The sequence below is a fragment of the Centroberyx gerrardi genome, chromosome 19, assembly GCF_048128805.1.
Source record: "Centroberyx gerrardi isolate f3 chromosome 19, fCenGer3.hap1.cur.20231027, whole genome shotgun sequence".
In the NCBI taxonomy this organism is placed as follows: domain Eukaryota; kingdom Metazoa; phylum Chordata; class Actinopteri; order Beryciformes; family Berycidae; genus Centroberyx; species Centroberyx gerrardi.
Window position 1 is genome coordinate 11631996 of NC_136015.1, and position 13005 is coordinate 11645000.

The following is a 13005-nucleotide window of genomic DNA, read 5'->3' on the forward strand; positions in this document are numbered from 1 at the left end:
TCATTTGTTTTGGGTGGGATACTAGATGTTAGAAGGGCTACCTTTATGGTTTTCTGTCACAAGCACAGACATCCACACACACACACACACACACGTCAGTGCGAGGTCCACATACTGGCCTGGGCAGAGCGCCTGGACCCAGAACAATCACAGTTACATAATCTTTGTGTGATTGCTTCTATTGGCCGGTACAGAGTGTTAAACCGCTCTCTTCTGTATGCTTAGAGAGAGCGAGAGCCTTAAGACAAACAGAAAAGACCACAGCTACGATTACTGGGCTGGAGTTCATCCTCTTCTCTTTCTGCTCTGCTGCTTTAACAGCAGCGGCCCCCCTCCTCCCCTCCCTGCTCTCCTCTCCTCTCCTCCACCCCCACAAGAGGTTGATGATGTGCAGGCTCCACAGAGCAGGACTTTCAAACAGTATCATTACCATTTCAAAGAGCCTGCTGCTGCCTTATGGACCTATAAGCTGTGGCATGTTGTAGGGAGCAGGCATTGTTTGCCACAAACTGCACCATCACTCTTACGTCTGTATCGAACTGACAGGCAGCTATTTTGTTATGCATTTGTATGTCTGCGGGTCGCGGATGTGAGAGGTTTGTGTTGTTTCAATTAGGGAACGGCATTGATGCGGTGTGTGTCCGCGGTTGTTTCAGGGTATCCTGTGAGGCAGCACTGCCGCTTGTCAGTATTTCAAACGAAAGCCTGGTTTTGTTGCCATCAAATTACACGGCAGATATAGAGCAGAGACCAAATGCAGGCCTCCGAGGATACATTTACAGTGGATATCAAACAGAGTCAAACACTTTGGATTACACAATTCACGTTCAATTATTTATTGCCAAAAAAGGGGGGCTGGGGCGGGGTGACACATCTCTCAACCCCCAGCTTGAGATTTTCTCCTTTAAACACTGCCTAACACACACACACACACACACAGACTTAATCGCCCAGCGGTTCCTGCTGCAACATTAATGTCCTCATTTATCCTCTTATGCACAAATGTCAACCTTTGTCAGCCCGCATCCCGCCTTTCTCTCTCCATTCAGCTTCCCTCCACACCTTCACCAAGTCCTCTCTCCCCTCTGAATCCTCCTTTGTATTTTCTTCCATTCTTTTTTCATTCCCCCCACCCCCCCCATCTATCATAGCCTTGCCCTCCTCTGTCTGTCTGTATTCCTATCACTCCACTCTTTCACTCTGCTTTCCGCATCACTCTGTTTTCCAGCTCATTTCTTCTTCCCTCTCCTGCACCCTGCATGGATATTACACATTTCTCCTCCATATCTCCCTCTCCCCTTTTTTTTTGTTTCATTCTCTTCTTCTTTTTCTCTCTGCTTGGGGATCCTCTGGTGACATCATCACTCCTGTGGTTACCATGGTTTCAGGGAAAAAGGGACCATAATAACCGTTTTGATCACAGAGACGCCTCAGTGCTGTTATGACACACACACAAAATAATGAGCGGGACTCAAGACATTCCCGGAGTGGCTGTTTATTAAATGGTCCAGACATACTATGCGGTTTACATGTTTTTGTGTGTGTGTGTGTGCGTGTGTGTGTGTCAGGCCAGTGTTAGCGAGGGTTCTGTGTGAATGAACATGTTGTTATCGTACAGGTCTTCTTCGAGCTCGGTTTCCTCCTCAGTGAAGTAGGTGGGGAATGGAGGGTTGAGCAGGGTGGAGCTCCTGTTCGGGAGGACAGTGTCCCGCACCTGGAACGCACACACACACACACACACACTTTAGTTGTCTTTAACCATCGCCACTTGCAACCCAAAAAAAACAAAGAACGATTTCCCTACTGAGGTTCATAAAATGGTTCCCTAAATGGAGACATTAGGACCCCACAGGATAGTAAATACATAGCTCTCACACACACACACACACACACACACACACACACACAACACCCAAAGGCAATTTTCTATGTAACAAACATTAGCAACTTGCACAGGTGCCCTTTGGAGTAATATGTGAATTGATTGTGTGTGTGGGAGTGTGTAAGAGAGAAAGATAGCTGAGCTGGGTGAAACAAGACGCACATTTGTATTCATTATCGCTTGTCTGCAAAACAAATAATAGCCGTGCACATGCGCACACACACACACACACACACACGGCAAGCACAACATGCTGACTATGGAGATGGACGCTTTGGATATTATAAACATCATTAAGGTGCATGCTCACGTTCGCACACACACGCTCACACACACACACACGCACACACACACACACACACACACAGCTGATACAGCATAGTATCAATGAAGATGGATCACACTGTCTTGCAGGTGCTACTGTGTTTTACAGGTGCAAGGTCACTCGTCCCAGTCAGAACACTAAGCATTCTGTGAGTGTGAGGTTCACCTTCGACTTTCCACTTCACTCTCTTTCACTGTGTGTGTGTGTGTGTGTGTGTGTGTGTGTGTTTGTTGGTTTTACCTTCACTAAGCAGTTCCTGTGTCCAGGGACAGAGCCGCTAACATACAGCACATTATACTTGGTGTTCACCCTCCATATCTGAGACAGAGAGAGAGGTGGCAGATGAAGGAATATCGAGTTGAAAATGCAATCAAGGACAAGACAAGTTCAACACTGCGCCCGTGGATGTGTGTGTGTGTGTGTGCGACCTAGCGAGTGTGTGTACCTTCAGGCCATGAGCTGTGTCGTAGATGTTGCCCATCATGCCAGGCATCTTCTTTCCTTTGAAGACTTTGGCGGGATCCTAGACACAGAAGATGAAGAACACACACACTCACATAACTGGATTATGGAAATCCAACTGTTCATGTCTGGCATGGGTAAGAGCAAAGTCATACAGTGTTTGTGTTTGTGTGCATATACATATGTGTGTGTGTGTGTGTGTGTCTCACCCCTCCAGGTCCAGAGGCCCCTGGTCTGCGATGTGTCTTGGTTTGGCCGTGGGTGGCTGGCTGTCCTTTGAACCCCCATCGCTTCATAACACCCTGGAAACCCTTACCAATTCTACACACACACACACACACACACACACACACACACACACACACACACACATACAAACACACATACAAACACACACACACATTTTCAGGTTAAATTTAAGCATGCTGACTTCCATCAGAGGATACTGATGCAAAAAGAGAGGTTTTCACTTTCTTGCCAAAGTCAAAAATATTTGTATTTTCGAAAACTGATGCTGGAGATGAGAGGAGGCATGAGAAATGAACGGAAGCCAAGAAGAAATAAGGCGTCAAGTTGGGAGAACGGAACTTACGTTTTGGCTGTGACGTCCACATACTGGCCTGGACGGAAATGTGCTGCGTACAGAGGAGTGCCTGCACACAGAACAACCAAGGTTACAACACAAAACTTTGTTCAGTCGGTTCTCATGGCCAGTTTAAGACATTACAATCCATCCTGTGACATGGACAGTGAAATATAAATGCAGTGAATGAAATGTTTTGGGTTTTTTTTTTTTAAATGCAAACGAATGCATGTGTGTATACCTGGCTTGATGATGGCATTGTCGGAGACTCTAAATGTGGTCATTTTCTGTTTTGGAGGCACTCCTGCGTTCCTAAACATCTCCATTTCCTGCTCAGACCGCTGTCAGAGGGAGAGAGAGAGAGAGAGAAAGAGAGAGAGAGAGAAATGCAAGGATGGCGAAAAAGAGAGAGAGGGAGGGGGAAAGAAAGGAGAGAGGGGAAAGACGCAAACGAGTAATGAGCAGCAGTTGGACTTTGGCATTTTAAAATTAACCGTGGGCCTGCTATGACTGAGAGGGAGCCAAACACACACACACATACACACACACACACACACACACACTTGGCAGTGAGTGGCTCTGACATTTGCTTTCACTCGGCTCCTTCTCATCTCATCCCCTCCAGTCACTCTAAACTCTCTCTCTCTTCCTTCTGTTGACTGACAATCACCCTGCCAAAGCTCCTCACTCTGACAAACTCTGACTCGTGAGCCTGATGCAACTCCACTTTCCACCAGTGAAGCATCGGCATCAGGCATCTATCAAGACTCCTGCAAACGGCAAATAAATTAAACATTGATCTATTCAACTTTTCTTTTTGCTGATATAATGCTTAAAAGGAAAATTCCACCCTCAGACTCTCTTACACCGTTAGAAATCATCAATCTGATGTTCAGTACATTCCAGGAGTTATTTTATTCTGCTTCGTCTACTTCTGCTTCAATTAATGATTTCCTACATTTCTCAGTATTACTCTTGACAACCCCCAGAGAATCAATGTGAACTGGCAGCATTCAGCAGTGGGTTTTACATGAAGGTGGAGAGAGTGATAGTGACAGCGACAGCATTGTGAGAGCAAGAGCAAGAATTTTTCCGGTTAAGAAATGGCTTTTGCCTACAAAAATGTCTTTTGGCTACATTGCATTCAGGTCTATTGAGACTACTGTCGGTGGAGAAATTGGTGTCTCTGTCTCTTCTTCAATGTATTTTTCCCTGTACGGTTGTTGAACGTCAGCACAAAATGGTGATTCTAGAAAGAAGCCCTTACTTTTTGATTCTGAGTCGCTGACATCAAAACCTGTCGTTTACCCTTGATGTTTTAGATAGCTGAAACATTTTCAGCTTAAACTTCATTGTAGCTGTATTGGAAATATCATGACGTGACGTGGCGTCTAAGTTTGGGCGATAGACCTCGTGTGTCGAATCTTCATATTCATAGTATTCTGTTACATCACCACACGGCCATCTTGGTAGGAAAATAACAGGTAGATTGTAATAAATTAACAGGTGATTACAATCAAATGACAAACACAGCCAATGAGCTGTGTATTGTAAAGCGCCTTAGTGGTATGAAATGCATGTGACATCATGGGAGTACTATGAATATGACGTCAGCGCTGCCCAAATATGGATTTACGGTTCCACAGCTATTTCTCTATGGGGAAAATGAATGGGGTTTTCACATAATCGTCCCTGTCACAGTCTACAGGATTTTCAAAGTTGGTACATTTTTACCTATGTATATTTATCTCTCTAATGGCACTGGGTCCTTTGATTTATGTAACCATTTCCAAATCTAAGCAGTATTTTTGCTAACAACAAGCTAAACATTTATAATTTATGTCACCCGCTGGCTTCTACTCTGAGTCTGTGCATTGCTTAGCAACCCTCACCGTGAAGTTGTACTCTGAGCATTTCACTGCCATCTACAACTCCTCTAGTGTGTCAGAATGTCAGTTTTGTTGGCTGATATCACAGCCGACCCGTCCTATAGGCAGATCAGGCGCTGCGCCTGATCAGAAAAATCAGCTTAATAAATTGTGGAATGAAGCTGAATGAAGAGGATCTCTGTATGAACAAAGTGCGGCCATAAGAAATAGACTTGCCAAAAACAAAGCTGCATAGATCTAATGAAGAGTGCCACTCTTGAGCACAATATAAATGTATTTAGTTGTTCTACATGATTAAAATCATTCCATTGATGTTTCGGTCCACAAAGGCCTTCATCAGATTGTAAAGAATATAATGGCTTACAATCTGATTGGCCTTCATGGGCCAAAACGTAAATGGAATGATTTTAACAAGCAGGCTAAATACATTTATTTAGTGAGCAGAGTGACGCCTCTTCACTTGATCTGATGGAGCAGAGCAGTCAGCCTGGCACAGCCGGGTCAAACTGTCAATCATCATGAAGCAATTTGCGGCAATCAAACGTCAAAATGTCCGAACGACACTACTGGTCAGGTGCCGATAAGAGAGAGAAAAAAGAAAAGATGATGTGCAACCGCAAATAAAAGGCATGTTATTGTGTCAAGGAGGAATACAATGTAAAAAGTTATATAGTTTTCTTATATCATGACTGTCAACAACCTTCTCAATCTGCTGCTTAGATGCTGATAGAGAGGGAGTCCCGCCAGCAGCAGGTGACGCTAATTATATGTGCCCAAGAGTTTAGCTTGTTGTTAGCAAAAATACTGCTTAGACTTGAAAACGGTTTACGTAAATCAACGGACCCAGGACAACAAAATGGACGCAGAAATGCAAGGTACATTACCAATAGCTGTTTTTTAAACAGTGGTAAAGTGTTTTAGGGTGGATTTTTTCTTCAAATATATAATGATCAGCCACAGATGATACCAACGACATGAGAAGTCACTAAAACATACACCAGGTCCTGCCACGGTCCAGGCCAGGACAAGAGACCCCCACCAGACTAACAGAACTCTAAAAAAAACATGTTGAAAATAATGTCTGCTCTCGTCTTATTGGTTTCTCAATATGACAGTTGTCAAAATCATTTGCACTTGGTATCCTCTAGGGGACTCTGTTTTGAAACTTCATTCAACCAAGCTGCCTAATGTTGCGAAGGTAAGTGCGTACATGAGCCACTGCTGCCCACAGTTTGTTCATCTTTTTCTGCTGGTATAATCATAATGCCAAAAGATGTCCACAACTTCCTTTAATTTCGTCGTATTTATATAATTCAATATTTTTTATTTCATGCTTTAAAATTCTTCATGTGCAATTGTGCTGTCTCCTCAGCATAGTTTTGTGTGATAAATCTAGCTATAAATCCAGCAAAGCTCTCTCCTGCTGCTCTTTGTTTGACGCCTTGAATGGTAAACAAAAAGAACTGAAGCGCTGAAAAACAAATTTGCCAACAATCTGCCACCAGTTTTGGTCGTAATCTCGTGCCGCGTCCATTTAGGAGGGTGTCAGTGCCTCCTGCTGGGCCTGAAAACATTTCTATGGAAAACCCTGCACACTGCAGCTTTGTTGATGTGGGTCTGTATTGATGAAAGGTCTTAGAACAGGGCTGCCGATAAAAGGTCAGTGCTAAGGGGACATGACAAACTTCACTATAGTTCACTGACAAAAAACTTTTCTGCCTCAAGTGAGTGCAAAAAGTTTTCCCTGCTTCAAAATTTGCCGTACAGTAACAAGTATCAGCATTAAGTTCTGTAGCTCCTGTCAGTTGCTTGTTACCAGTATATTTTATTATTTCCCCTCAGCGCTTTTTGATGCTTCACTTCCCAGTCTAACATCTACTGGAAGAGACTGTTCCTAGAGAATACAGTCTGGCAAACTGAACCAAATGACAGCTCAACTCAGAAACAAAGGACATGTGTTTTAACAGCAGTAGCCAGATATCTTCTGGGTAACATTAAAATAGGTCATCACAACCACACAGCTATGAGAAAATGTTATGCACGCATCTTAAATAATAATTCTTACATAGAATGGTGATACGTTTTTCCCTCCTACCACCAGGGCGGCGGTGTGGCCATCAAATTCTTCTTTGGACAGGTGCTTTATCACGTGGCAGTCCTGCACCTGGAGAAAAACAGAGTTTGCATCGACAGTTAGGACGATGTTTTCTGCCAAGCTACAACATACAGAGATATGCAAAATCTAAAAACCAAGACCTTCATGGATGGGGGTCCCTAGGGCAAAATCTTTTCCGATCTTTTCAAACATGCTGGATTTCATTTGATTCACTTAAACGTGATGAAATTCAAATTTGAAACAACAGTATCATTAGACAAGAACAGATATGCCTCTGCGAAACTTATTTTAATCGTTAATCTGTTATTATTATTTAATACTCTTACTCCAACCTGGCAGAAGACTTGTGACTTTTGTATGTGCGACTGTTTGAACAAGTTGGTCAGTCAGTGAATGAGTTCACAATGAATCAGCTGCTGAATCAGATCAAACATTGGTTTATTCAGGCCGCCAGTACCTACAGAATCACTTGCTTGGAATGAAAGACTCAACAAAGCAAATGCGGCTCATATTTGTCTGAAGACAGCTTGTATGATCTGGCTCATAACAGTTCGCCTGGCCATTCTCAAATGAATTGGAACTGAGTAAATCCCAAACACAGTTCTGCCTTGGGGTGGGCTGGTACTCTGCACAAAGCTCACAATCTTGGGATGTGTGTGTATCATCCACACAATGAGAAATACTCTCTTTGGTGAGTCTTTGTGCTTTAAAGATGAGAGCCCAAATCATCATCATAGTTTGCAGAGTAGGCTTACCAAATTCATCATATCATTTAAGACAATATTCAGCTTATCCCTATTATTAGATTATGGGATATTTGGCTACAATTAGTAAGACATTACACTATTTGTCATATTACTTTTCTATTGCACACCCAAAATTGGCAATTGTATCCTCTCTTAACTTTAAACACTGTGATAACTAAATTGCCTTGCGATTCTGTGTGAATGAACAGGGAAAACAAATAGCATTGATATCCAATGTTCTTATCCTTTTATTAATAAATTCAGAGTAGTGGGAATACTTCCACCCACAGAGAATAAACTTTAATGGAAGTTTTTCATCTAGTGCAGCTCAGAGCCTGCCTGCACCAACTGAAAGAGGTAAACGACTGTTATGGCAAAAATGAATCGGCGGATGGGGATAATCATTGGTTTAAGATAATTTGCATTCAATCTGATGTGTAGTGGGGGTGATGAGAGTTACAAAAAAAAACTTTTGACTGATAACTGTGTAATTACTGAAATTAAAACAGGAATTCATTAAACTACTTAAAACATAATTATATTACTGTAATGAGTTAATACCCAACTATGATGATGAGGTTGGTTTTATTCTGATTGGAGCATCGTCTTTTTGAATCAAGAAATCATAGGTCATGTTTGCTGGTATTTGGTGAGTATGTCACACCCTATAATGAGCAGAGTGAACACAGAATGAACAGAGTGTCTGTTTGCATGCAAATTATTCACTGACCGATTAGTCATTAAGATGAAGCCTTGAGCAGAATACAGCGGAAATCAAATCCCTGCTGCTTCCTCATGGAGGCCTGGCTTGCTACGGTACACTAGAGCTTTCAAATGCAAGATCGAAAGCCGCTTGATATTTGTTATTCCTTTCCTGCACTCTTCAGAACAATCCAATTTATTTGACTGTTGCTTTGACCTGTCACTTCATTATGGATGCCAACCACACACACACACACACACACACACACACATACACACACACACACACACACACACACACACACACACACACACAATCACTCCTGAAGACTGTTGTGATGCAGTGCCAACACACAATTTTAAAGTTCTTGTTTTCACATATAGAGCCCTGCATGGTCAGGCACCTGTGTACATTTCTGACCTGCTCCATCCTTATATCACCAGTAGGTCACTTAGGTCCTCTGACCAGGACTTACTGGCTGTCCCTCGCGCCCGACTGAAAACAAAAGGTGATTGTGCCTTAGAAGTGGTGGCTCCGACACTGTGGAACGCTCTTCCTATAGACATACGATCTGAGGTCTCTGTTGATGCCTTTAAAAAGCAGCTGAAGACTCATTTATTCAAACTGGCCTTTGTCTCGCCCTGTGCTGTCTAGTGTTTGTATTTTGTGTGTTATGTTTTATTGTTCATTTCCTTTTACTGTATTTATGGTCTTATTTTTATTTTTAACAATTTTACTCTTGTGAAGCACTTTGTGACCTTGCTCTGTGAAAGGTGCTATACTAAATAAACTTTTACTTACTTACTTACAACACAAAATGGGACTGGTGAGTTACCTGCAACATGGTCACCACATGTCTGTCTCCTGTTGTCGTCCAGACAGGAGCCATCCCCAACTTCACTGCTACCAGCCCAACTCTTCGACTACCTGGAAACAAGACAGATGGAAAGACAGCTACAGCTAGACCAAACATGAAGAGGACAAAGCTATGATGGACAACGCTTTCTCTCCAGCTCTCTCTCCCACACACACACACGTGAGGACACCTACCCTCTGTCCACTCCTGTCTTGGCCAGGGTTCGTCTTTGAGTGGGTTGAGCTTGTCAGCTGTCTGTCTATTGTATTCCTCCCCTAGGCTCTTCCTCATGTACTCCTGGTTGTCGTCTGTGAGGTGTTCATCAAACCACGTGGTCGTCTTCATTGTCCGGACACAACCCAGCGCCAGGGCAGGACTGCAAGAGAAACATTTCATCAAGATTTCCACCACTTACATCCACAGCCAGGCCGGACACATGTACACAACTGAGCCCAACTGCTGGTTGAGCACAGAGCCCTTTATTGTAGTGTTTTATTTATTTGTTTGTTTGTTTGTTTATTGCATAACCTACTCACACTACCTTGGTTGGTCTTAACCTGTCATTCTAATATCTTCAGATCTCATGCCACTCTGCCCTGCTAGTGAGTTAAACACAGAGACATTGCATGAGATATCATATTAATCTGCAGCTGAGTCCGTTCAATCACTCCAGTCTCCTTGCTGATGAGTAATGAGCACCTCCTCACATGCGCATGGATGGCACTTGCCTTTTAATTCCTAAAGTCGCCTGGCATGATGAGTCAAAAGACAGTAAGAAAAAGTCATAGCTAAGTCCGTCTTGAATACAATCCTGTGCCCTTTTGTCATTTGAGCACCTGGACCTTCAGAGTCTGTGCACGGGTCTGCAGGTGACTATCAAAACATTACACTATCTAAGCTGCCATTGGTATTGTGCAGTGGGACATCGGTTCTTGTTCCCAAGAGTCTCTACATTTTAATTATCAGACATTAGACGAAAAAACAAACAATAATACATAAATTATCAATGTTTCCCTTACAAAGAAAAGAGAGGACACGATTCAGATATCACAGCAAACTATTTATAGGTCAAAAATTATACCACAAATAAATCTACTAATGATATAGGATATAAGAAACAGCAGAATGTACGATAAGGTCACTATCTGAAAATAAACGACTCCAGCAAGGACCTTACTTAATTATCAGTTGTAAAACAGTACATTGCTACAGTGTCCTACAGTAAGTTACATGCTGCAGTTAGCTTCAGTTAGGCCAGCATATACAGACAGTTAGCATTAGCCACCTTTCAGCTGCTGCTCCGGCTCGGAGAGAAATCAGTCTGGTTCCCCGCTGAAGCAGAAGCCGGCAGCTCCACGACGCCATGACGCTTTTTATCCACACACTTGTTCGTATATAAAAATAAATTATATGTTCTTTCTATGTACACTTGCGGTTTCGCATCATATGCAGACGCACGCCTTGATATTCGTCCTGTTGTGAAATGTCACCCTGGATACTTCCGGTACGTGATGAAAATAGTTCCGGCGCACGGAGGCTGATGACAAAGGTTCCTCACGATCACCAGTTAGATTTTGTAGTACTGAGGAGGCACACACGTTACTGTAACCTATTAATAATTATACGAATATACATATAAACCTCATATTTTATTATATTTATATACACCATAATGATATGAGGGGTTGTTAATGTCAAAACTGAATTTGCCATTCTGGCTGCTAAAGTGAAACAGGCTGCAGAGATTTGGGAGTCCTTTTTGATTGGGCCTAAATTATTAGAATATATATCCCATATGAAACAGTTTACTTTTATGCTTCACTTTGCCATTTCATGGGATAAAACTTTGTAGCTTCACAGAGTGACGTTTGATTTTAGCTTTACTTTTGTATTCTCCAAGGATTTATCTGAGTTGTACAACAGTGGAATTCACAAAGCAGCCCACCTGGACCGAACTGGACTGAAGGCCATCACAACATTGTGGTGTAAAATACTGTGGGTATTTGCAGCAGTAGAACCACAGCAGGTTAACTGCTGGAGAACAGAACAGAACAGAACAGAACAGAACAGAACAGAAATGAACAAAACAGAATACAACAGAACACAAAAGAACAGAACAGAACAGAACAGAATAGAATAGAATAGAATGGAACGGAACAGAAGAGAATAGAATAGAATGTATGATTCATGTCCACATTAACACTATTATTATTATTATTATTATTACCATCACTATTATTATAATGATATTATTATCATTGCTCCCAAGTTGTACACGACAAACTTCAGTCCCAGACTCCCAGTGTAACTCTTCGCTCCGGGCCGAAACAGACATAGATAGATACCTTTATTGTCACTGTACGAGTACAATGAAATGTCGTTTGGAGCAAGCCTATAGATGCCTAATTAAGGATAAAAGTTATAAGAGAATATAAACACTATAGAGTATAATCAACGGCCTCCTGTGTGGAATACTGATATGACTGTCAGGGACTGAGGCACGTATGGGGACTATTCTCAAGATAGACCAACTCTGGTTTGCCCTTGTGATTATTATGGAGATTAGTGGGATAATTTATTCTGGAGAGAGAGAGAGAGAGAGACAGAGAGAGAGAGAGACTATTGAGACTATTTGTGGATGAAAGTGCACTGTGGGCCGGCATTATTTGTGTGTCTGACGCGTGTGTGTAGGTGTGTGCTTGGCAGTTTGAGGTAATGTAGTGTGTGAGCTCCTTTGCACAGTGAGACAGGCCGTCTATAAGAGAGAGAGTGATGTGTGCGATTACTCACAAGTAGCTACAGAGTCCAGGTCTGCATCTCCATCAGCACAGAGGGAGAGAAACCCATTCAACCAACAGGCTGACACCTGCTCTCTCTCTCTCTCTCTCTCTCTCTCTATCTCTCTCTATCTCTCTCTCTCTCAATTTCAATTCAATTCAATGTGCTTTATTGGCAAGAAAGTTCAGGTCTCTCTCTCTCTGTCTTCTTTCTTTCTTTCTTTCTTTCTTTCTTTCTTTCTTTCTTTCCATTGAAGCCTACGCGCGCACACACACACACACCCACACACACACACACACAGCAGACCACACCCAAGGGAGAAAACCATAGTGTCTTTATTATAATCAACATGCAGAATACAGAAAAAACGGTCTTCAGCACACAGATGAGTGTCTACCACACACGCTTGGCTATCCTCCCAAAACTCTTTACAATGTAAGAAGGTTAAGAAATTATTACAATTATTCATTTGTTCATTTCCATTTAGCAAAATCTCAACAAATCTGTAGAAAAGAACCCAAAACACCCAAGACGACCCTGAATGTCACTCAAATGACAAAGATACTTTATTTCATAACTAGCAAGTGGCTACTGGAAATTGGATATTAGCTGGAGCTGAATAATGCATGCATTTTTGCAGTAGACTAGCAGGGATGCTACCAATC

The 13005-nt window shown here is 42.4% G+C and overlaps 1 protein-coding gene across 1 annotated transcript; it reads right to left on the reverse strand.

Annotated features, from left to right (window-relative positions):
• Positions 1-1479: 1479 nt before the first annotated feature.
• mrpl3 (mitochondrial ribosomal protein L3) lies at positions 1480-11044 on the reverse strand. The gene is made up of 10 exons (XM_071920175.2): positions 10848-11044; positions 9753-9938; positions 9542-9629; positions 7207-7305; positions 3494-3593; positions 3262-3322; positions 2879-2990; positions 2653-2730; positions 2448-2525; positions 1480-1714 (listed from the first exon to the last, which is right to left on the reverse strand). The coding sequence occupies exons 1-10, from the start codon at positions 10925-10927 to the stop codon at positions 1565-1567; spliced, it is 1032 nt and encodes a 343-aa protein (XP_071776276.1). The 5' UTR covers positions 10928-11044; the 3' UTR covers positions 1480-1564.
• Positions 11045-13005: the final 1961 nt, after the last annotated feature.

Excerpts from the sequence above, each read along its gene's own strand:
- mrpl3 (XM_071920175.2), bottom strand. The coding sequence starts at position 10,927 with ATGGCGTCGTGGAGCTGCCGGCTTCTGCTTCAGCGGGGAACCAGACTG. Across the intron at positions 9,939-10,847 it reads GCCGGAGCAGCAGCTGAAAG|TCCTGCCCTGGCGCTGGGTT; the intron begins GTGGCTAATGCT and ends TTTCTCTTGCAG. Across the intron at positions 2,526-2,652 it reads ACACAGCTCATGGCCTGAAG|ATATGGAGGGTGAACACCAA; the intron begins GTACACACACTC and ends TCTCTGTCTCAG.